Source organism: Nomascus leucogenys, chromosome 2 (assembly GCF_006542625.1).
Source record: "Nomascus leucogenys isolate Asia chromosome 2, Asia_NLE_v1, whole genome shotgun sequence".
NCBI classification, from domain to species: domain Eukaryota; kingdom Metazoa; phylum Chordata; class Mammalia; order Primates; family Hylobatidae; genus Nomascus; species Nomascus leucogenys.
In genome coordinates this window covers 144,245,411-144,269,842 of record NC_044382.1, presented here as the reverse complement: position 1 = coordinate 144,269,842, position 24,432 = coordinate 144,245,411, and the positions used below count along the sequence as shown (strand labels likewise).

General features: G+C 40.2%; 1 protein-coding gene across 3 annotated transcripts in view; it reads right to left on the bottom strand.

Annotated features, from left to right (window-relative positions):
- WWOX (WW domain containing oxidoreductase) overlaps nucleotides 1-24,432 on the bottom strand; it is a 1,126,706-nt gene that overhangs the window by 1,091,257 nt on the left and 11,017 nt on the right. For all 3 annotated transcript variants that reach the window (XM_030819181.1, XM_030819185.1, XM_003259982.4), the window contains one exon: nucleotides 19,504-19,682. In XM_030819181.1, the coding sequence (XP_030675041.1) occupies nucleotides 19,504-19,682 (179 nt within the window). The remainder of the gene's footprint in view (nucleotides 1-19,503; nucleotides 19,683-24,432) is intronic.

Below are 24,432 nucleotides of genomic sequence, written 5' to 3'. Positions count from 1 at the left end.
TAAATAGATTCATCAAAATGGACATGAAAAAGCCATAAGAAAATCGGATGCCATTTCCAGCCGGCCTCATAAAAGCACCTCTTGGACTTTAATATAATTTTAAATATAGTTATCACACCTATCCATCATTCAACACCACGCATCTATAAAACAATCACCCACCCATATTTGCATGCTGAATAAATTCCGGCTGCAAAGGTGAATTCTCTATTCTAGACGTCTCAAAAGTCACATAGAGGTACATGTGCTTTTATGTCCAACTCCCAAAAGGACTGACAAGCAAAAAAGGAATCACAAACCGACATGTCATTTTTCCTGCTATTATCTTTTTGGGTCAGTTTTAGTGGAAGGTGTTTTTTTTTGTTGTTGATGTTGTTGTTGTTGTTGTTTTGTTTTTTTCAGTAATACTGTCAGTCTAATTATTCTCATAGCCTATTGGTAATTGAAAAATTTAGTAGAAAGAAAAGAAAGCCTGATTTAGATAAATGTCATGAATAGAAAAAAGAAATCTAAGTTCACAGAATGGAAGAATCTCCTATGATTGAATGTGCAGAAGTCAGTAAAGCTGGCTTCTATAATAATATCTGAACAACATTAACAAAATTGAATTTAGTGAGATAATAACTCCAGCAACTGTATAGTTAAAAATCCAGATTCTGCCAACTGTACTTCTTTTATGCTTCTAAAAGGAAACTCAAACACTATTAGACATTCAAGGAAACTAAAGCCTCCCCTCCTTCTCAGAAAGAAATAGTCCCTCACACTTGGTAAACCACAGTAGAGCTGGCTAGTGTCAAGCTCTAAACTCAACATGAAAAGGCATGTTGTACATTTCAAAAACTGTCCTGTGAACACTTTGCTAGGTAAATAACGACTCTTGAGTTGTTGCACGTGGGTGAGTTTTCTCTGCATCCCAAGAGGGTAAGCCTGAGGGTGGAATCCGCATCTTCTATTTCTCAGCAAGGCCCCATCTTCATTTACAGGGATGGTGGGAGTCACGTTTGTCTGTATTGCAGGGACTGCATTGTTATGGCACTGGGATTTTTCAGTGTGCAGGTGACACCCTTTCTATCTGTGCATTGCTTCTGCCCTCTCCCATTCTCACTGTGCCATCAGCACTATATGTCACCAGAAATGTCCCCAGGCTTCAGTGAAATGCTTTCTTCTGGATTTTCTCTCTTGCATATTTATCCACAGTGGGATCACCATATGACAATATTACCAATATCCTCACACTCTCCTGGTTCTTTTCACATCTAACATGGAGAAAAACATTGATCAAACTTTCTAAAACCAGCGTTATACTCTTAACAACAAGGAAAATATCTCCTGCTATTAATTGCAAAGAACACCTAAATGATCCCAAGTTTGGCCAAATATTGTGAATTTTTCACTCGCCGTAAGCAGCTCATAACAACAGTGGAGTGCTCTATTTTCTCAAGAAGTTAACAAATGCCTGATGCTTCCAAGAGCTTAAATACTATAATGGCAGATATTGATGTACAGAAATTAAAGTAAAATATGAAACTAAACAGAGAATGACGAGATAACCTAGAGATGTGCTCTGAATAAAAGAAGTAATGAAAAGGAAAAATCTCACACCAACTGCCATAATAAAAACAAAGGCCAAAGGAAACTAAGAGAAGAGGGGCTCAACGGTTCCCAAAAAGACTTCAAGAATAAGTAACATTCAGCAGGCATTGCGAAGTATTCACTGCACCCAAAACAAAAAAAAAAAAATAGTCTCTGCAAAGTCTGTACTATTGTTGACTGCAATACCCACCATTAAAAGTATGGTTAAATTTCTAAAGAAAGACTTCTGACAGCCATCCAGAAATGCTATCAATAATAGCAGATAGCTTTCTATCACATGGTTTTAAACTAAAGCCATCCTGCTAGCATGTTGACTCTAAAATCCAATACTAATATTTGAGCAAATAGTAAAGTCAACATTAACAATATTTGCCATTTCTTATTCGTCACAAGAGTTAGTTCTCCTAACCAACATGAGAAACATAGACCCATAGAGCCATACCATACAAAAGCAATTCTTTAAGGAAACAGTCTAGGTACATTTAAGAAAACACATCTTAGGGATAATACCTGGGCAAGAGGCACAAAATCTCTTAAGAAGATGGAAGGAATCTACGGTCCATTGGCTGTAAATTTGGAATCACTTATTTCTAAACCTGACAACTCTGTAATATTTTGCTTCCCTTGCAAGCTCAGCTCAGCCTTGCAGGTATCTCCCTTGCTTTTGTGAGCTAGCTTCCCTAGGATTATCCTTCTATGCATGACATGCAGTCTGGAGGCTCTAGTGGTTTGATTTTTCTATTGATTTAAAGTTGTGAGCATTTATTCCTCAGGGGTTAATTTGAAATTATTTCAGACCAGGCATGGTGGCTCATGTCTGTGATCCCACTACTTTGGGAGGCCAAGGTGGGTGGATCACCTGAGGTCAGGAGTTCCAGACCAGCCTGGCCAACATGGTGAAACCCCATCTCTACTAAAAATACAAAAATTAGCTAGGCATGGTGACATGAGCCTGTAATCCCAGCACTTTGGAAGGCCAAGGCGGGAAGATCACTTGAGGTCAGGAGTTCAAGACCAGCCTGGCCAACACAGTGAAACCCTGTCTCTACTAAAAATATAAAATTAGCTGGGCGTGGTGGCACAGACCTGTTGTCCCAGCTAGTTGGGAAGCTGAAGCAGCAGAATCTCTTTTACCCAGCAGGTGGACCTCGCAGTGAGCTGAGATTGAGCCACTGCACTCAAGCCTCGGTGACAGTGCAAGACTCCATCTTTCAAAAAAAGTAAAAACACATAAAAATTTCACTTTCAGGTACTTCTCAGTTTAAACATAACATGCGGATAAAGTTTTTTTAAAAGCATCCTTTGAAAAGTTAAACATGATTAAATTCTTCAATCCAAACAAGACTAGCTTTATAACCAGTAATACACGGCATCTAGAAGTCATTCCCTCAAGGCTGATGCTGAGATCTTAATTTGGCTAACCCTTCCATTCTACACAGTAAGAAGTAAAAAGTTTGCTTGGAATTTGCAGATCCAAATACCATCCAGAAACATGACCGCTTTCCCTGCAGCCTTGACAGAATGTAAAATCATAAGCTGAAGTGACAATTCTCTACTTCATGTTCAAATACTGTGCTTTGCAGCTGCCACCCCATTTGAGAAGCTGGGAAATGGAATGGAGCAAAAAAGAATTATGGCAATTATAAAACCTCCCTGGTATAGATTGTCAGATTAATAACCAGCATTAGCAGAGCTCAGCTACACCATCAGCACATGAGAATCGAAGAGCCCAGAGCTACAGGGCTAAGTCGTAACAGGAGCAAAGCAAAGAAGCCAAGTAAAAGAAACCCAGCCAGAACTGTAAAAGAAAAATGCCCACAAAATAAAATGGGTAAGCCTGCCACTCAGACTAGCTACTCATGTTTAGCACATACCATCTCAAGAGTACATAAACTGCTCAGGTTATAAGCATGGACTGGACATCAAGATATTGGATGACCTTTTAAAAAATCATCACATAGCCGCATACTTATTAACACAAGGCAAGCAATGGAACCGTGATTAATATAAATTACAGAGTAAGCAATTAAACTTGACCACAGATACACACATTTGTTCAAGCTGATGGTAACTCTGCACTCACTCCATACCTATTGTAGATTTTGCTTTTCTTTATAGTTACTCAGAAAATGCATAAGTGGAAATAAAGGTTAAGAAAAATCAAGGCCAGGCATCGTGGCTCACGCCGGTAATCCCAGGACTTTGGGAGGCCGAGGTGGGCGGATCACGAGATTAGGAGATCAAGACCATCCTGGCTAACACGGTGAAACCCCGTCTCTACTAAAAAATACAAAAAAATTAGCCATGCATGGTGGTGGGTGCCTGTAGTCCCAGCTACTCGGGAGGCTGAGGCAGGAGAACAGCGTGAACCCGGGAGGTGGAGCTTGCAGTGAGCCGAGATAGCACCACTGCACTTCAGCCTGGGCGACAGAGTAAGACTCTGTCTCAAACAAAAAGAAAAAGAAAAAGAAAAAGAAAAAAGAAAAATCAGAGACTAGTAGCAAGACTTAATGAGAGTGTCATTCAAAATAGCAAAAGTTCTTTTTAACTTATAAGAACATAATTGCTGTTAGATGTTTCCTCAACTATGAAAAAAAAAAAAAATCCTTGCCAGGCGCGGTGGCTCACACCTGTAATCCCAGCACTTTGGGAGGCCGAGGTAGGAGGATCGCGAGATCAGGAGTTCAAGACTACCCTGGCCAACATGCTGAAACCCCAACTCTACTAAAAATACAAAAAAATAGCCGGGCGTGGTGGCACACATGCCTGTAATCCCAGCTACTCAGGAGGCTGAGGCAGGAGAATCGCTTGAACCTGGGAGGCGGAGGTTGCAGTGACATAAGCCATAGTCAGCTCAAGCTGCAGTAACAAAATATAATGAACCAAGTGGCTTAAACAGTGGACATTTCTTTAACACAGTTCTGGAGGCTTAAAGTCCAAGGTCAAGGTGGCAGCAGGGTCACATTCTTGGGGAGGGCCCTCCTACTGGTTACAGATGGCTGCTTTCCCACTGTGTTCTCACATTCACATAGCTTAAGGAAAGTTAGCTAACAGTCTATCCTCTTCTCATCAGGGCACAAATCTTACTTATGAGGGCTCCACCCTCATGATCTAATCACCTCCCAGAGGCCCCTGTATTAGTCTGTTCTCATGCTGCTATAAGGACATACCAAAGACTGGGTAATTTATAAAGGAAAGAGGTTTAATTGACTCGCAGTTCCGCGTGGCTGAGGAGACCTCAGGAAACTTACAATCATGGCAGGAGGGGAAGTAAACACGTCCTTCTTCACATGGCAGCAGCAAGAGAAGTGCCGAGCAAAAGGGAAGAAAGCCCCTTATAAAACCATCAGATCTCATGAGAACTCACTCACTATCATGAGAACAGCATGAGGGTAAGCGCCCCCATGGTTCAATTATCTCCCACCGGGTCCCTCCCACAACACACGGGGATTATGGGAACTATAGTTCAAGATGAGATTTCGGTGGGGACACAACCATGTCCAAATACCATGACCTTAAGATTAGGGTTTCAACATAGGAATTTTAGGGGAAGACATAAACATTTAGTCCACAATACTCATTCTGATTTTTCAAAACTGCCATAAATCTACATTTAAGTAAAATATCCTGATTTTAGTATGCTGGCAAGTAGTCCAATAAAAAAAAGGAAAAAATCTCACTATAGACCATTTTTGTGTGGTCCATACAAAAAACATCTGGAGGCCAGATCCAGGCTCCAGGCCACCAACCAGTTCTTACCTCTGTCCTAAAGGCTGATTGGGAAGCTTTCCCCTTGAGCTTATGGAAATAAGCAAACACAAAAATGTCCACCTCCCTTAATCACTATCACATGATAACGGACTGCACACACAATGGCAGTCCCATAAGATTACAACACTGTATTTTTACTGTACCATTTCTATGTTTAGATACACAAATACTCAACACTGTGTTATCACTGCCTATAATCTCAGGTTTGCAGCACAGAAGCACTGAGTTATGGTGGTCCATTATAGCAGCAACAGGACACTAATACACCTTCCCAATAATTAAGTAAACATGTAAGCAACATACAAGTGAGATGCACACATGTACACTTGGGTAAGTCAATCACTAACAGCGTCATGATGACGACACACCAACGCGACTAGCTTCCCAAATCCCTCCCCAATCAGGCCAGCAGGCAATAAAAAAGAAACACTGGGCAAGTGGCGACGCTAAGCCTGGGAGGAACAAGGCCCTCGTGCACACAGGCTGACAGCTACCAAGTCAGCTTTTCAGGCTGAAAGGATGCTATCCCTTGCCAAAAATCTGACTCCATACCCTGACTGAGATGTTCCCCATATGGATCTACTACAGAGCTCTCTACCTTGTCAAACACTCAATCTACTAACTGTACATGAACTTACAATTGAAACTTCCTTTGCTAATAGATAAAGTTGTAATAGCATTTTTAATGCCATTTGGAATGCACTGATGATCTCTCAGCTGATAGAAGCTTCTCAAACCTAGCTGCTGAATTTAGAAGCCACAGCTGCCTTGCTGTACCACACAGCTACACAGTAAAACCAAAGACAGTTGGAAGACATTATATTGCAAGACACAAAAAGTTTTGAGAGTTCATCCTTATAGCCAATGGTGGCTGACACAGCGGAGTCTCTCCATTTGAAAGAGATTGATTATTTTCATTCTTTTGCTTTGTGTGATCACCAAGAAAAAGAGTTTCTATAATCAAGATGTGGTCGGCAATTCTGTTGATGTTATATAAGCAAGGAGCATCCCGTGTGTGTCTGAATCCCCAATCTGCATCTAAATTCGTGCTGCACTGTGAACAGAAGTAAGGACCTGGGCAGGTGAAACTTAAGGCAAGCAGGAAGAAATTGCATCACCCAAGAACTCGCAACATTTCCACCTGTGTAATCTCAACACAACTGCACCCCACGGAAGTTTCTGCCTCTGCAGGTTCCCTTCTTATTGCATCAAGTTTCTGCTCCTGAATAGCTGGCTAGAGTCAGACCCTGTCAACTTTAAACGGGATCGCATCATTAAAATTTTGGTCATCACCACCCAATCAATTGCATGACATGCAACCCTGTTACCGGCCATCTGGTTCACTTTGTAAACCCTGAAGAAGATATTTGCAGAAACCTCTCCCCATATCCTAACAACAACAACAAAAAAAGTCAAGAGCTCTTAATTTATCCTTTCCATTAAGGAATTAAATTACTCTCTTCCTCCATCTTCTTCCAACCCTAATCTTCCCTTTAGGACTCTTTCTTCTATAACTATTATTTTTCCCCAAACGCCAGCAACCCTATATTCATACACTCTTGGAATTCTTCATGACAGCATTTCACATATTGTTTTACTTGATCTGTACAAAACAGTATGTGACACAGAAGTTATTATTCTCTTGATTTTTCAAACGAGGAAAGTAAGGCTCAAAATGGTTAAGTGACTTGCCTTAAGTCACCCAAGTTAAGGACAATCTGTGTCAAATTACAACTCTCTTCCTAGTATGTCCAGTAGATGCCAATAAAACTGTCCTGGCTTTTTAAGTGCCAATAAAACTGTATTCAAACACTGACACATTCTTGGATATGATCAAGAAAATGGAGCAGCAAAGTTGTGCATTTCTGCTTAATACACCAGGCAGTCCTGTAAACTATCACAAACTAGAGTGAACAAGTGTGCTAAGGCAGAACTCTCACTAACAAAGATGTTACCGTGATGCATGGTATAACAGTTTTAAAGAATAATAGTTTTCCTTCTCTTTTTCCCCCAAGTTTAATATATCCTTTTTTGTTCCTTGACTGTAACAAAAATAACCTTGTCTGGGTGGGTTTTTTTTTTTTTTCCATTTGATTATTCTTTTCTGGATGAAGCTACTGACCTCCAACCAAAAAAATTCTAAAATGTTTTCCTTCATACCAAAGACAAGTCAATGTCTAAAGCAGTATTTATACAGGTCATTTTAGGACAAATTCACAGAGATTATGGCAGCCTCTTGAGGATCTGGGAAGCAGGAAGCTAGGAAAATACCAAACTAATTTCAGTGGTAACTCGATCCTCTTGCCTCCCATTCCAGAAATGGCTACACGTCATTAAATGCCTGCAATGATGAGCACACAATTCCCTGGGCACTCTGGAGTTCCCATCTTTAACAACTTTGCAAACTAGAAGCACTATCCATATTGCACAGAGGTGGAATAGGAGTTCCAAGAAAGAAAGTAACTCACTCGGGTCACTCAGATAGGAAGTGGTTATCCCAGGTTTCCAAACTAGGTCACGTCTGCTTCCAGAGTCAGTGTTTCTCTCCTACATCTTTCCAGATAGAAACCTGCTACCGATGAAGCTTGCCCTAACTGTCAGCAAAGCTATTTTCAGCAATGGTACAATTTCTCCACCTGAGAGCAGGCTCATCAAATGAGAATGCATAGAAAAGCTCTGAAGCGCTGTTACTGTCATTAATAGAAGATCTAGGGGAAATTTCCATAACCAAAGTAATCAAATCTTGCCTACTGTGTCATCTTGGGACTCCACCACCATTGCAAAGCCGGCCAAGTTTAAGTTTTCTGGGGTATTCCCTCCTTAAATGCAGGTACCAAAGCAACAGTGCCTTTGATTTGACTTGCAGCTGGCATAACAGACAAAATGTGTGCTTAAAAGATTTTAGTGAAGCAAACTGAGGAGTTAGGCCAATTTCTTTCTCTGTGAATTTCCTCTTGATCACAGGATTGAATAGGTACTTAAAGTAATAGACACTTTATAAATTAACTTCTAAGGGACATTTTGAAAATTAAATTATAGCACATGAGGCAAGCAATCAATTAGCAATCGATACATATCCAATAGTCATGCATATAAGATGAAAAGGCAATTCGTTAAAAAACAAATGGCCAGACATAAGAAAAGCCTATCAATCTTGTTGATCATCAGAGATAGGCAAATTTAAGTGATATTTTTTAAAAATTCTAATTCTCAAGTTTGGCAAGGACGCTGGGCAAAGGAGCATTCAAATTGGTACAATCTTCCAGGGCAGTTTGACAAAACAAATCAAGATATTAAGGTTGGGCAGCAAATCACTTGATTCAGCAATTCCACCTCCACAAAATGAAACTATAGAAGAGTCACGGATGGGTACAAACATTTAATTACAAAATGTGCTTCTCCATTCCATAGCTGTTAAAAAGCTGGAATCCACCCGAACGTACCACACTGGGAGAAGAGCTGGAACCACATAATGGAATACTATGCAGCCATTTAAGATGTAGAGTATTTAACAACACAGAAAGATAATCACAATTTACAGTTAAATAGAAAAATCACGAAAGAAGGGAAAACATGCTTATAATCATACATGCTAAATATTGATAGTATACTTCTAACTGGTAAGAATTGGAGGTTTTTTTAAATCTTTTATTCTTATTTTTCTTCGCTTTCTAAATTTTCCATAAGGAATACATGTTAATCACAATAACCTTTAAAATCATTACTTATATTAAATGAGAATGCTTATCAAGCCAATCTAGCCGAACACCTGGCATATACAGGCGCTTAATGAATGTTACTTCCCATTCCCCCAGATTTATTCCTCAATGTTTGTTTTAGAATCATAATACCAAAGAAGTTTTGGTAAAGAAAGCTTCAGCTTTTAAAACAAATTTGTTTTGATAGAGATGAGGTCTTGCTATGTTGCCCAAGCTGCTCTCGAACCCCAGCTCAAGTAATCCTCCTGCCTCAGCCTCCCAAAGGGCTGGGTTTACAGGCGTGAACCACCAGGCCCACTCCTAAGCTTCAGCTTCTGAATCCAGGATCCAATGCAGTCCGGAAACGACATCTGCCTTGGCCCTCCCCACAGATGCCACTCCCAGCACTTGACCGGGCACAGAGCGAGCCTTCACGGGTTTAAATAAATTGGTTGATTCCGAACTCAAGATTAACAAACTGAATGAGCTGCTTAGAAAGAGCTTGTTCAGGACTGTGCTGTTATTCCTCCCAACAGGACGGTGGCATGTACAGGGGAAGGGGCCCCCAGGCACGGAGTCAATCACCCTCTCATCTATCCTGCGGGCACCCGCCACCCAAGAGCTGTATGATCTCAAGCACGTTACCTCACCTCCCTTCTCTTTCCTTTCGACATTATGACAAGACAGCTGTAAGCACGGTGGTGAGAATTAAATATGACAAGTATGGAATCTTCATAAATTTTAAACGGCCATCAATGTAATACAATATTATAATCAATAAATACTAATCTGCAACAATTAAGTACATTTTAGAGCTAAGGGTAAAAATGAAGAACGCTGTATTAGCTTTAACTTCAGTTTCCGTGCAACTACAGAAGAAATTTGATTCTGATTTTGTTCCTCTTTATATGAAATAAACTTTATACAAAAGGCTTAGCTCCGTTCATCTGGCTAGTTATCCTCCACCTAGGTAGAAATAGTAGAGACAATGAAATAGGAGTTTCCTCCCCGCCCCCACGTCTCTCTGTCTCTCGTTCATGCACACCATCTCAGATCTCCTCTTAGAGTCTAGTGAAGAAACCTTGTTTTGCTTTCAGAGAGCACCATATGACTATGGCTTCTAACATGAAGGCTCCAAAAATCACAAAAAGTAAAACCATCAAGCACAGCCTGGTGAGCAAATAACTCAAAGACTTAAAACAATTAGATTTAAACCATGTCACACAGTGCAACCCTTCCTATGTACCCCATTCAGTTAGGCTTGTGTAGACCGACACCAGCACTTGAAGAAATGTACTGTTATTTATGAAGCCAAAAGGGAGATCACAAATTTAGGCAAGAAACTAAACTTAGGCAAGAAACTAAAAGCGAGCTATTGGAACCTGCTTTTTCATCCATCTACTGGTGCCTTAATTTAAGAGATCTTTCCAAGAAGGCCGCCTAGTGACCCAAACCTTATTTTGGAGAAGGCTGAGGATTCCTATCTGCTCACATATATAGGCTACAAAAGTCCAAGAACGTCTGTGTCATAGCAAATAGGCAACGGTAAAGGGGGTTTCAACTGTCAGCATCTCATTTATTATGAAGTCTATAATAATTCCCAGAATCGCCATCTCGTTTTAACAATTTATTAGATAAACAACGAACACACTTGCATATGAACAACCAAAACATCTTTACTCTGGTGAAATAGCTTTGCAATGTTACAAGTATATTTACAATGTTTTTCAGGCTCTTGCATTTTCAAAAGAGAAAAAGTTAATGAGAAATATATATATATAAATAAAAGTATATAATATAGCATATTCGTTTTTGTCCCCATTTAAAAATTTGAAAATAAGCAGTTTTGTAAAGCCAAAGTGTATTCCTTCCTGGGCCAAATTTCTATTTGACAGCTGAAATACGCGATGAATGGGCTGCCTCAAACCATAATTACAGAGCAAAAACAAAAATTACCCTCCTTAAGACTGTACATGGAGAACACTGGCTATCTGCTTCACATTAAGTAGCCGGTTTAATATGATCCCTCTTATTTAAGAAACATATACTGTACTGAGCCCAAAAGGACACGTTTTCTTCTACAGCAAGAACGTATCATTAATAAACAATTTAGTTACAATAAATTATGTAACACGGGGTAAGGGTGGTAAGCAGGGGGCAAGGGACACTATATTCTTAGGAAAAACATAGAGTTGCCCGGCGCAGTAGCTCACGCCTGGAATCGCAGCAGTTTGGGAGGCCGAAAAGGGTGGATCATGAGGTCAGGAGTTCAAGACCAGCCCGGCCAAGATGGTGAAACCCTGTCTCTACTAAAAATACAAAAATTAGCCAGACGTGTTGGCGGGTGCCTGGACTCCCAGCTACTCGAGAGGCTGAGGCAGAAGAACTGCTTCAACCCAGGAGGCGAAGGTTGCAGTGAGCCAAGATTGCGCCACTGCACTCCAGCCTGGGTGACAGAGGAAGACTTCATATCAAAAAAAAAAAAAAAGAAAAAAAAAGAAAAAAACCTAGGGTCACCAAGGCATTCAAAATGAACCTTAAACAGAGGTATGAATACGTAAATATTATAATTTCCACTTAGGAAAAAAAAATATTACTGCTAGGCCAGCACACTCAAAAGCAATAATGTCATGAAAACACATGCCCTTGTGTGATTTGGCAGAACAGGCTGCTCCCTGAACACAATGGGCCTTTTTATTAAGTAGATCCCTTCATCCCTGGCATTTTATACAAACAAAACAAAAGAGAGAAAAAAAGAAACAAACATGACACTAGTAACAGTCTTCAGTTTGAACTCCATCACAGAGAAGTAGAAGACCTAAAAGATATGTCAGAAAAGTAAAAGACATTATTTAACCAAAATGAAAGCAAGACGGACTGAGAGGAAGAGAACTATATTGCAATGCTGCCTCTTTTGTTTAATTATATCAAAGGGCAACAGAGCCCTCTAGTGGAAAAAAATAAAAATATATAAAGATGGTTCTGCTTTTAGATTAAAGAAAATATGTAGAACACTCCTGGGCATGGTGGCTAATATCTGTAATCCCAGCACTTTAGGAGGCCAAGGTGGGCGGACCACTTGAGTTCAGGAGTTCAAGACCAGCTTGGCCAACATGGTGAATCCCTGTCTCTATTAAAAATACAAAGATTAGCCAGGCATGGTGGCTCACGCCTGTAATCCCATTTATTCAGGACGCTGAGGCAGGAGAACCATTTGAACCCAGGAGGCTGAGGTTGCAGTGAGCTGAGATCACGCCACTGCACTACAGCCTGGGTGACAGAGCAAGGCACCGTTTCAAAAAAAAAAAAAAGAAAAAAATATGTAAAAATAACACCTTCCATTACAATTCTTACTGTGCCACTCTATGATGTAAAAGCAAAAGATCAAATTATTTTAACTGGGTTTTAAGTAAAACAATTTCCAAGTTTTCAAGCTTTATATAACACTACAAAACCTCAAGTAGAACAAAAATCTATTATTAATTTTTTTAATTACGAGTTTGAACCACTTTGTCATGAAACAATAGTTTGTATGACTCTCATTTGTTATGCTGACACTATAATAATTAAAATCTAAACCTACATGCAAGCATGAAATTCAACTGATGACCTCACGTGACAAAAAAGTTTCAGTTGAGATCTAATCAGGTTCACACCGACAGTAGCCCCCCTTATCCTCGGGAGATGCGTTCCAACACCCACAGTGATGCCTGAAAACTGGATAGTACCAAACTCTATGTATTCTATGCTTTCACCTATACATACACACCTAGGATAAATTTTAATTTATAAATTAGGCACAGTAAGAGATCAACAATAATAATAAAATAGAACTATAACAATGTACTGTATAAAAGGTATGTAAATGTGGTCTCTCACACTCTCTCTCTCTCAAAATTAGTATTTTCAGATGCCTGTTGACCTCAGGTAACTGAAACCTCAAAAAGGGAAACACCGGCCAGGCACAGCGGTTCACACGTGTAATTCCAGCATTTGGGGAGGCTGAGGCAGGCAGATTGCCTGAGGTCAGGAGTTCGAGACCTGTATGGACAACATGGCGAAACCCTGTCTCTACTAAAAACATAAAATTAGCTGGGCATGGTGGTCCACACCTGTAATCCCAGCTACTCAGGAGGCTGACATGAGAATCACTAGGCCCTGGGAGGCAAAGGCTGCAGTGAGCTGAGATCATGCCACTGTACTCCAGCCTGGGCGACAGTGTAAGACTCTGTCTCAAAAAAAAAAAAAAGTGAAACACCATGGTTAAGGGGGTACTACTGTATACATAATTACAAATCTATTTTAAAAATACATATAACATACACACACCCCTATTATAAGTATTTTACATGAGATTACCAAATTGTGAGATGATGCTCATTAAAATATTTTAAATTGGTCTCTTCCTTTAGATATTTACTTCTCAAAAACTTCGATCATGTGATTTCCATGTACACTCAATGTCCAATAATATTTCAATGTAAAATGGTTAAGTCATAAGGTACTAATTCTCAATTTTTATATAATGTCATTTAAGGACTTTGTCTAATATTGTCAAGAATCTCCATAGTTTCTTAGAACAAAGTAATTTCAAAATAATTTCACTTACAATACCTGGGTATAATTTAGCATAAGATAATAGTAGGCACAAATGTTTTTAATTTAAAATGGAGTTCCAATGCCCAAAAGGTTATTTCAATTATTTCAGAATATTTTCCTTTCCTTAATGAGCACCAGGTTCTTAAAAAGATAAATGCCAAGATCCCACTAGTTTAAGTCTTGTCAACAATCAGAAAGGAAACTAATCAGGCATTTCAAGATCCCAAGTGTAATGATTTCATGTAAGTGTGTTTTACCCAAGAAAATGACTAAATGTAAGTTAGCTATGGCCTCAGATTTATGGGACCTTTTGGAATAACTGGAAAAAAAAAACCATCAATGGCATGCTTTAGGCTCAAAGGCAAAATGTAGTAACATTTAGGTATGGAAAAGAAAACAAAGAAGCAAACGTGTAAAGAAAGCTGATGTAGTCCATAATTGGGAAGTGTGGATTTAAAATCTTAGGAACGAATACCCTTCTCTACATGAAGAAAAAGTAATTTTCTTGTATTCGTGTAGAACTGGCAGAATTTGCACCAGATATGAATTCGTCGTAGTGACGATTTGGAGGATCAAAGAGGACGGCAACTGCAGTTCACACTGTAATTTCAACACATGATTTAGAAACAAGACCCTAAGTTTTAAAAAGTAGGGTCTCTAAGCTAAGACAATCAATTTCAACCTTATACTGTAATTACATTTTGGGATTCCCTGCACGTAATTTTTATACCTTCACTTTGTTTCAAGGAAAACAAATTAAGGAGTGACCGATACCTTGAGCACGTACTCTTTATACCTCAAAATATATACATTTTGATATGTAAGTATGCATATGTATAGGTCCTGTAATACATCTTGGAGAGGTGATTTTGTGACATAAATACCAATAGAAAATTCAAGTGTCAGTCCCAAAATATATTTCACTGGTATTTACCAACGTGGCCAGCTTGTATTTGTTCGCAGGAAAAAAAGTTTTGTTTCTGTTTATGGGTCCTTTGGCTCAAAAACTGAAACCAAGCTAGGCTATTCTAGCTTTAAAGTTACAGCATATGATGCAGCCCAGCATTCTAAAGGTTTGCAAGGTGAAAGAAACTTCATCTGGACCAAACTCTGAAAAAACTTTTAAAAGCCAAGTTTTAGCCACTGCTGGTTTAGGATTGAAAGTTAAGAAGTTTTATCATCATTACCACAGAAGAGTAGACTGAAAATATCTAATTTGTTCATACTTGTTAATAGCATCTGGGCAAGGCGGCTCACACCAGTAATCTCAGTACTTTGGGAGGCTGAGGTGGGAGGATCACTTGAGCCCAGGAGTTCAAGACCAACACCTGGGCAACATAGTGAGACCCCATCTCAAATATGTAAAAAAAAAAAAAAATTTAATGGATGTCTGACAAACCCTGGATGTCGCTCCTTAAATATGATAATAAATCTGTCTGCTTACAGAAAATAATTTGTATGCGCTCCAACAAACATCTAGCTAATTAAGACAATGAACAGAGTAGGTGGTCCCACATTTAGGCATCCAACTAATCCCTCATTAGAAGGATCCTGCCTTTGATAAGCAACATGTCAGCCGGCAGGTAGCAGGGGGCAGCATTTTATACTAAAGCATTTATATGCATAGCCAAATTAGCTGACTGACAGGCTGTGTCTAAAAATGAAGCAGGGACCTTCCTCAACGGGAAATACCCTCGCCTAAAAAAATTCCCTTTCCTAACACTTCCCAACATTTGCATATAATGTTCACCATGCTAAAGGCATTTCCATTGTTTTTACCAACTCAGAGCCATCAAGCTGCTAACTCCAAAAAGCCATAAAACACCTGGCCCTTCCTGCTCAGTCTATGTTGAACACAAACAGAAATGAATTCCTCCCTTGTCTCTACTGGTTAGCATTCAGGACTGCAGGGTTCCGGGCCTCTTGATCGGCTAGCGGAAGCTTTGGGTGAAGAGATGGCTTCCCCCTGGATACTGAGATGCTGATCTCCACAGGGAGAGGTCCACAAGCTACAGCTTTCAATCTACAAAGTTCTTCAGGTTCAGAAAGCTGGTTAAACAAAGGTCAAGGAGAGAAGAGTGTTAGTTTCTGAGGAGGCAACATTCTAACCCTTGCAGCTGCCTAAAAAAAAGGGGGGGTTTGAGGCAACATCCCCAACAGTTACATACAATGTGCTGCCACAATCTTCCTGTGGCCTGGGGCATTCCATTTGCTTAAATTTTATCTAAGTCGTGGCTAATTTAGAGAATGTTAGGGTGATACCACTTTGAAAGAACTGGAGTATCTAATAAAGGAGTCGGCACTTTTTCTCTGGGAAAGGCCAAAGAGTAAGTATTGAGGGTTTTGCAAGCTAGATGATCTCTGCCATAATTGGGCGACTCTTCTGGTAACATGCAAACGGCCATATTATTTTGGAATAACTGAAAACACACAAACAGTAGTTCAACATTATAGGAATGGGAATAAATGGGCATGGCTGTGTTCCAAAAAAAATTCTACTTACAAAATCAGGCTGTGGGTCAGAGTTAGCCCAGAGATCGTAGTTTGTGTACTCCCAATCTAGACAGCTGAATCCAGTCAGCAGCGGTAATACCTGCCTATAAACCTTAATTATAAAACCAAGGACTTCATGAACCCACAATGCTTTATTCTGACATTTCCTCCAAATCCTTTTATCTGTCAGAATCACTGATTTTTTTAGATGAATTAAGAATCCCTCCAGTTGCCTTAGTAATATCAGTATCAAAAACTCAAAATACAGCTCCATATCACTTAAAGCTGCAGAGAGGAAAATGACAACAAGACAGAGTTTGCTTAGAGGCCACTTCTAAGGGACATGGCTCTAGTGCAACCCTAAAGTCTGTCAAGGGAGGGATGTCCACTTCCATATCAGTGAGATCCTCACCAATGGCAATTCCAACAAAGCAGTGTCATGTGGGGCATTAAAAAAAAAAAAAGAAAGAAAGAAAGAACCACTGGAAATACTAGATTTGTAAAGTGGCTTTTGTAAGGCAAATTAGATATCTATGTTTTTATTGTGGAGTCACCACTGTCAAAATAAATCCTGTTATGTTTTGTTTCAGCCCACTCTGCTTCAGAGAAAACGAACATTCACAAGGTTAAAGATTTCACGGTTTATCTAAAGAAAACAGGCTCCCTTGAGGGGCCAAAGGAAAGGGAACACCAACACCATTAAACTTAGATAGAAGATGACTCTTGAATGCACCAGCAGTCTTGGAAGTAAAGATGCCCAATTCACTCACTTGGCATTCAGCTATTTCATTTTAAATGAGCAGAACTAAAGTAGTGATAGCAATTTATAAATTGGCATGTTTCATAGGTTAGTAGAAGGACTTTATCTAGAAGCCACAGCCTACTTGGGCAAGGACACTTTCTAAGGCAGCCACGCAGGATATAAAAGCTAACTTAGCAAAGCCATGTGCCTATCTGCAGCCTTTTCCTTTCTTCAGGCCTGATACCACTGCTGCAGAGTGAAAGTGATTTGTGAGTTTTTGATTGCCTGGAACTTGCAGTACGATGTTATTTCAAAAATTCAGAATAAAAATATTCGCCACTCACCTAGACATATGCTTCCCAACAGTGGAGGGGAATGGGGTGAGGTGACAGTGTTAAAGGCCATTCCTGCGGAAGGTGACAGCTGGGGAAAGAGCTGTGGGCACTTGAATAGGAATGGCTGGTCTCCCTAAGACCTTGTGCGACATCTGTGCCATCCTGAGCGTTACACTTTGCCACAACCTCCAACTGGACCGCAGACACCTCCTGCAGTGCCCGCAAAATGAATCATAGGTATCGGGAAGGAAGAGTCTTAGGGGGAAGTGGGAGCTGTGAAGAGGCACAGAGAGTTTCTGGCTTTACTCCAACATGTGAGGGCCATTCTCAACAACCACAAATTTATTCTCAATGCTTCAGAATCTCCTCCTCTCCATCAAGACTTATGTATCTAACTAGATATCACCCTTTTAATATTCAGAACCAACTCTATCAGTCCTGGATTACATGTCATAGGTCTGCTGTTACAAATCCTTGAAAGAGCATTAGCTCTATTCAAGAGGCTGCTATCTAATGTCACATGGAGCAGGTGGAACACTTAACACAAAAAATAATCAGTAGTCACATATCTTACTCATTAGAGAAAAACAGTCTACCTAGAACATTAAGAGAATAAGATCTTTAAAGTTTCTGGTTAACTTGTTAAATTGTTAAAAAGACATTTTTAAGTCCTTAAGTCCTTTTTTCTTAATTATTCCACAATTGTAAGGGTCCATGCATTCACTGTAACAGTAGTTAATATGATCAACAAAATGTGTTGCTTCTTGGATTGGGGATCCAGCCATTGTTTTAAATATTACGCCATCAGTTTTGACTTCAATGACAATTATATAAAATTTACTCCAAGCAGAAGTTTAGACAAGTGGATTGAACATATTTGAAGCCCAGGATGAGGTATGAGATTTGATTTGAAATGAAACCCTTTCACTTCTTAAAAAAAATTCCCATTTGCTTCTTTACCTTCATAGGCAAGTACGGTAAAAAATTCTCCACTCGGATGGCAACCTGTTAGATTTCAGACCTTGTACAACACAATAATTGACCCTTGAAAAATGTATTTTTACCTCCTGTGCCTCCCTGATCATGCTAGAAAATATTTCTGGAGCTTCAAGGAATTGTTCAAAATTGAGAAAGAAGTGCAGATGGTTAATGGGTACAAAAAAGACAGAAAGAATAAGACCTACTATTTGATAGCACAACAAGTTGACTATAGTTAATAATAACTTAATTGTACATTTAAAAATATCTAAAAGGGTATAACTGAATTGTTTATCACTCAAAGGATAAATTCTTGAGGGGATGGATACCCCATTCTCCATGATGTGATTATTTCACATTGCATCCCTGTATCAAAACATATCATGAACCCCATAAATATAGACCCTTTATATACCCACAAAAAATAAAAATAAAAACAAAATTAAGAAAGAGAAACAAATGAGTAGAGGAAGCTATCACGGGGGCCGTGTGGGGGCTGGGGGGGACCAAAAGGACAGGGAGAACTTGACAGAAGACAGCCAGACGCAACGTTTTGTATGTCAGTAAATCTGAAGATGCATATCTAAACTCAAAGCAGGTGGTTCTCACTGATTCAGATACTTATGTAAATTGATCAAAGCAAAATCAGAATAATATCCTATGAAGACTTATGGTTTGCTCCAGCCTTGCTCCTGTCTCCTTAACGGCCCATCATATTGAAGCATGGATACCCTCTCCAGCCATCTACCCATGATGGTCCCTGTGGGTAAACATTGGCAATTAAGAGGGTTAATTTAGTGGTGAAGACAGGAACTCATTCTCCAATTTTAGAGAAATAAGATCCTGTGCCCAAAAGAAAATGATATGCTCAGTGACCAGTCAAAACCTGTGGTTTCTTTTGTTCCAAAGACATAATACCTTGTTGTTCCCCGTATTCTATTACCAATCAATTTTGGTTTGAATAACTCAGGTAATTGGAATATGCCCGTACACCATGCAGACCAGGTCAAAAACTCTTAGACAGAGCCTGTTGTCTCCTATCCCTGAATACCAAAATAGCCACAGTCTTTTGCTGAGTGTTCAGCTTTCAGAGACTTCAAGGTCAGCCCCTACACAGGCTTCCACGACAACATAAGGATTTCAAAAGAGGTGGTGATGTTAATGAAACAATAGCTGAAAAGGATCAAAGTCATGTTTAAATCAGAGAACCACTATACAAAATTCCATTATAGTTAGATCTAAGTGGATTTCATTATAGCAGTCCCAAAGATAAATAAATAAGTGAAGAGCCTACCTATTCCTGAATTAGCTCCAGTGACCACAACCACTTTGCCAGTGAAATCCCGGCCCTGGAGAATTTCCATGGCAGTGGTGCTGCCGTCGTATCTCTGCCGGGTGGCTGGCTTTGTCGGATTATCATCCACAGTAAATGCCAGTCTTGGGTCCAAGTAGGTAGTTCTTTTATTTATATGGCTGCCCAGAAGAGAAAGCAGTGAACCCACAGAAATGAACATAGGCATTTATAAATATAAGACAATCTTATGCTTTAGGCAAACCCCATTTTTCATAGACCAAAACGCTTATTCCCTAAACCTGAAAAGAACTGGGGCTCATTGAATCTATCTTCTGGCCTCCAGAAGGAACACATTTGTGCCAAAAAAGATACCCATTGAATCCTTTCCTGCAGAACTGCCTATAACATACGCTGTAACATACGATAACTATTGCCGTGTATCCTTAGATCTCAAAAAAGACTCCTTGAGAAGGCTTTGGGCTTTTACCAAATTCATGTAAATGTAGCTACAAGATCTATCAGCCATTCTTTCAGTGGATTTCAATTAAATCTCTTAGCCCTGTGCAAGGGCCTAAAGACATAGAGAAATAGAAAACTCAAAATGATAAAGTCTTAGTTGTAAATAAGAAACTTGCCGACTAATAAAATGCTAATGATTTTCATTTTAAGACTCTGCACTCATACCTCCTACGAGCACTCATTTTGATTGGGAATTGATTTAAATCTTGTAGAAATGGTATTAAAATATACTGGAGGCTGGGCACAGCGGCTCATCCCTGTAATCTCGACAATTTGAGAGGCCAAGGCAAGAGGACCACTTGAGCCCAGGAATTCAAGCCCAACCTGGGCAACGTAGTTAGACCTCGTCTCTACAAACACTAAACAAAATATCCAGTGTGATAGCACGTGCCTGTAGTCCCAGCTACTCGGGAGGCTGAGGTGGGAGGATGATCACGTGAGCCTAAGAGATCAAAGCTGCAGTGAGCCATGATTGTGCCACTGCACTAGAGCCTGAGTGACAGACCAAGATCCTGGCTAACCATTAAAAAAAAAAATAGGCACATATGGATGAAAAGGGTACTCCTTGTAATAGCATTTACTTTTTATATCTTAAGTGTATTCTTGGGATATGAGATAAAGACCTCAGAATATCTTAAAAACTATTAAGAAGCCTCCAAATATAAATGAGATTTCATATTTTAAAACTATGTGTGTGTAAAATGACGTAGTTTAAAATGTATACTCATCTCCCTCTAAGTACTAAGACTCAAGAGTAATAATCCAACCTTTATTCTAATTATTACCATCCTCATTCTGTTTATAACATCCTTAATTTGTGACCCCAATATTATACACACACAAAAGAGCAGTGCTATGCTAGACTGGCTCAAACTGGCTTACAGGAGCCAAACGTGACTATGTCTTCCCAACTCCTCATTTCACCTTGGCAGCATGAAATCCGCTACGGCCAAAGTATTCATACCGTGGAAACAAACAGTAACTTTTTTTCCCCTGAAGACCTGGTGCTAAACATTTACCAGCACACCACTGCAACAGGCTCAGAAAAGTGAGAACTAGCCAGGGGAGCCCATTTCCAGGCTCCCCACAAAGCCCTTGCTTACTACTCTACATTAGACCAGGAGCTGGCCAAATCTGGCCCACTGCCTGTTTTTGTAAATAAAGTTTTATTGGAACACAACAATGCCCATCACTTGTATATTGTGTATAGCGGCTTTAGCACTACAAAGGCAGAGGTGAATCACTGCAACAGAAACCATACGGCCTGCAAATCCTAAAACATATTCTCTAGCCCTTTACAGACAAAGTAGACAGCCCCTGCTCTAGACAGGTGGCTCTCAAGCTACGAAGCACCAGGATCCCCTGAAGGACTTATTAGAGCGCAGATTACCAGCTCCACTCCAGTGCTGATTCAGTAGGTCTGGGGTGGGGGCCTGGGAATGTACATTTTTATTGAATTCCCAGGTGATATTAAAGCTGCTGGTCCAGGAACCATACCTGAGAACTGCTGCTCTTGGTTGATTAATACCCATTTCAGGGAGTAATTTTCCAAGTGTGAATGCAAAGGTAAAGACTGCACAGGAGAAAACTGATTTGACTACATAAAAAAATTAAGAAATTCAGTCACGTGTGGTGGCTCATGCCTGTAATTCCAATGCTTTGGGAAGTCAAGGCAGGAGGATGGCTGAAAGCCAGAAGTTCAAGACCAGCCTGGGCAACATACTGAGCCTCAGTCTCTACAAAAAAAGTCTTTAAAAATTAGCTGGGCACAGTGGCATGAGCCTGTAGTCCCAGCTCCTCAGGAGGCTGAGGCAGGAGGATCACTTGAGTCTAGGAGGTTGAGGCTGCAGCGAGCTATGACTGTGTGACTGCACCTCAGCCCTGGATAACAGCAAGACTCAGTTTAGAAAAAAAGAAAAAAGAAAAAGAAAAAAAAAAAATAATAAGAAAACTTGGGGGAAAAAAAAAACATTTCCAACATATAACCAATGCATTGATATCCTTAATTAGCCGAGGGGAAAAAAACGTTCACAAGTTAGGGAAAAAGCGTTTTAACAAATAATAGGCACTCCTACCTATCCAACTGCTAGACAGCCCTGTCATCCTGGGGCTGCCTATGGTGGCCTGAGAGACTTCTCTGAAGCAAGCTTTGGCCTATTTGCTCTCAATAGTGGTTTTGCACCAAAAGTTCACCAGGTTTACTCAAAAAACACATATGTCATTGAACTTGTTACTGTAACTACATTATTTAGCAAGCTATTATTACACAAACTGATAACACGACAGGTGAAAAATAGTGTCAGTGGTATCTATGAAAATGTGGTTGAATGCTTTGGAGAGCCTCAAAGACAAGCAGCTAAAAAAAAAAGTTTCGATTCAATCAACTACAGTGAAAATGCTAGAAAAACACCATAAAACTCCAAAATGATGTAGCAACCAGATTCTTTGAAAATACTGGGTTTGCTCAACCTTAAAGTTGTAGGTCCAGCCCTGCTGGGCTTAGCGGGTATTCTCCCCGTGTGCGGAGATAAGGGATTGTAATAAATAAAGACACAAGAAAAGAGTTAAGGAGAAAACAGCTGGGCCCGGGGGACCACTACCACCAAGACGTGGAGACCGGTAGTGGCCCCGAACGGCTGGGCGCGCTGATATTTACTGCATACAAGACAAGGGGGCAGGGTAAGGAGGGTGAATCTTCTAAGTAATTGATAAGGTGAAGCAAGTCATGTGATTACAGGATCGAGGGCCCTTCCCTTTTAGGTAGCCGAAGCAGGGAGAGAAGGTAGTGTACCTCAGCATTTTCTTTTCTGCACTTATAAGAAAGATCAAAGACTTTAAGATTTTCACTATTTCTTCTACCGCTATCTACTACGAACTTCAAAGGGGAACCAGGAGTACGGGAGGAGCATGAAAGTGGACAAGGAGCGTGACCACTGAAACACAGCACCACAGGGAGGGGTTTAGGCCTCCGGATGACTGCAGGCAGGCCTGGATGATATCCAGCCTTCCACAAGAAGCTGGTGGAGCAGAGTGTTCCCTGACTCCTCCAAAGAAAGGAGATTCCCTTTCGTGGTCTGCTGAGTAACGGGTGCCTTCCCAGACAGTGGCGTTACCACTTGACCAAGGAGCCCTCAAGCGGCCCTTATGCGGGTGTGACACAAGGCTCACCTCTTGCCTTCTAGGTCACTTCTCACAATGTCCCTTTAGCACCTGACCCTATACCTGCCAGTTATTCCTAGGTTATATTAGTAATGCAACAAAGAGTAATATTAACAGCTAATGATTAATAGTGTTTATAGTAATGACTGATAATTGTCCATGATCATCTCTGTATCTAACCTGTATTATGACTATTGTTATTCTAACTAGTTTCTTTATTATACTGAAACAGTTTGTGCCTTCAGTCTCTTGCCTCAGCACCTGGGTACTCTTTCACCCACAAAAAGTGAAAGTAGAAATTGTAGATGTGACCTTACAGGCGTGCTTGGGGAAGGAAGACCACACTGCATCCATGCAGCAGACTCACACGCAAAGAGCAGGGCTGGCCCGACCCCTAAATGTTGGTGTACTTCAATCAAATACTAAAACGTTTATGTTACATTCATAACTTTAAAAAAAAATTCCTGCTTAAATCAACTTCTGTTAGCGGACTAACCAATCCTAATCCTGTCAAAGACTATTCAAGCATCTAATTTAAGTGTTGACAGTTGTGAAACATTAATTCTCCTCTTAACTACAGTGGTCAAGAGTACAGTCCCTGGAGCAGGCGCTGGGCTCAAAGCCTGGGTGTGCTACTTCCTTGCTGTGGGATCCTTAACAAGTCACTTACCCCCTCAAGTCTGTGTCACTGGCAGTAAGCTAGGGATAATAACAACACTACCTCTCAGGGCACTGTGCGGATCGAATGACCTAATGCTACAGACACAAGATGACTAGAATCAGGCCCGGTTCATGCTGTATGTTGGACAGGTGGTTACTACTGCTGTGTGATACTGGAATTTATCCTAAAGACAGAACCAGAGAGGTGAAAAAGTCTTATAGATAAGGATGCTCAATACATTATTTATAATTATAGGTTCTCTATAATAGGAATTCAGCATTAACGTCCAATAGGCAATTTGATAAATTATAGTATATCTGTACAAAATAATAACTCTAGAGCCGCTAAATAGCATCTTTTTGAAAAATAGATATAGACACAAGAAAATGCTCATAATATATTACGTGGAAAAAGCAGGTTACTAAACAGTCCACACAGTGCATTCCTTCTTTTTTTTTTTTTTTTTTTTGAGAAGGAGTCTCGTTCTGTCGCCCAGGCTAGAGTGCAGTGGCGCGATCTCAGCTCACTGCAACCTCCGCCTCCTGGGTTCAAGTGATTCTCCCGCCTTACCCTCCTGAGTAGCTGGGACC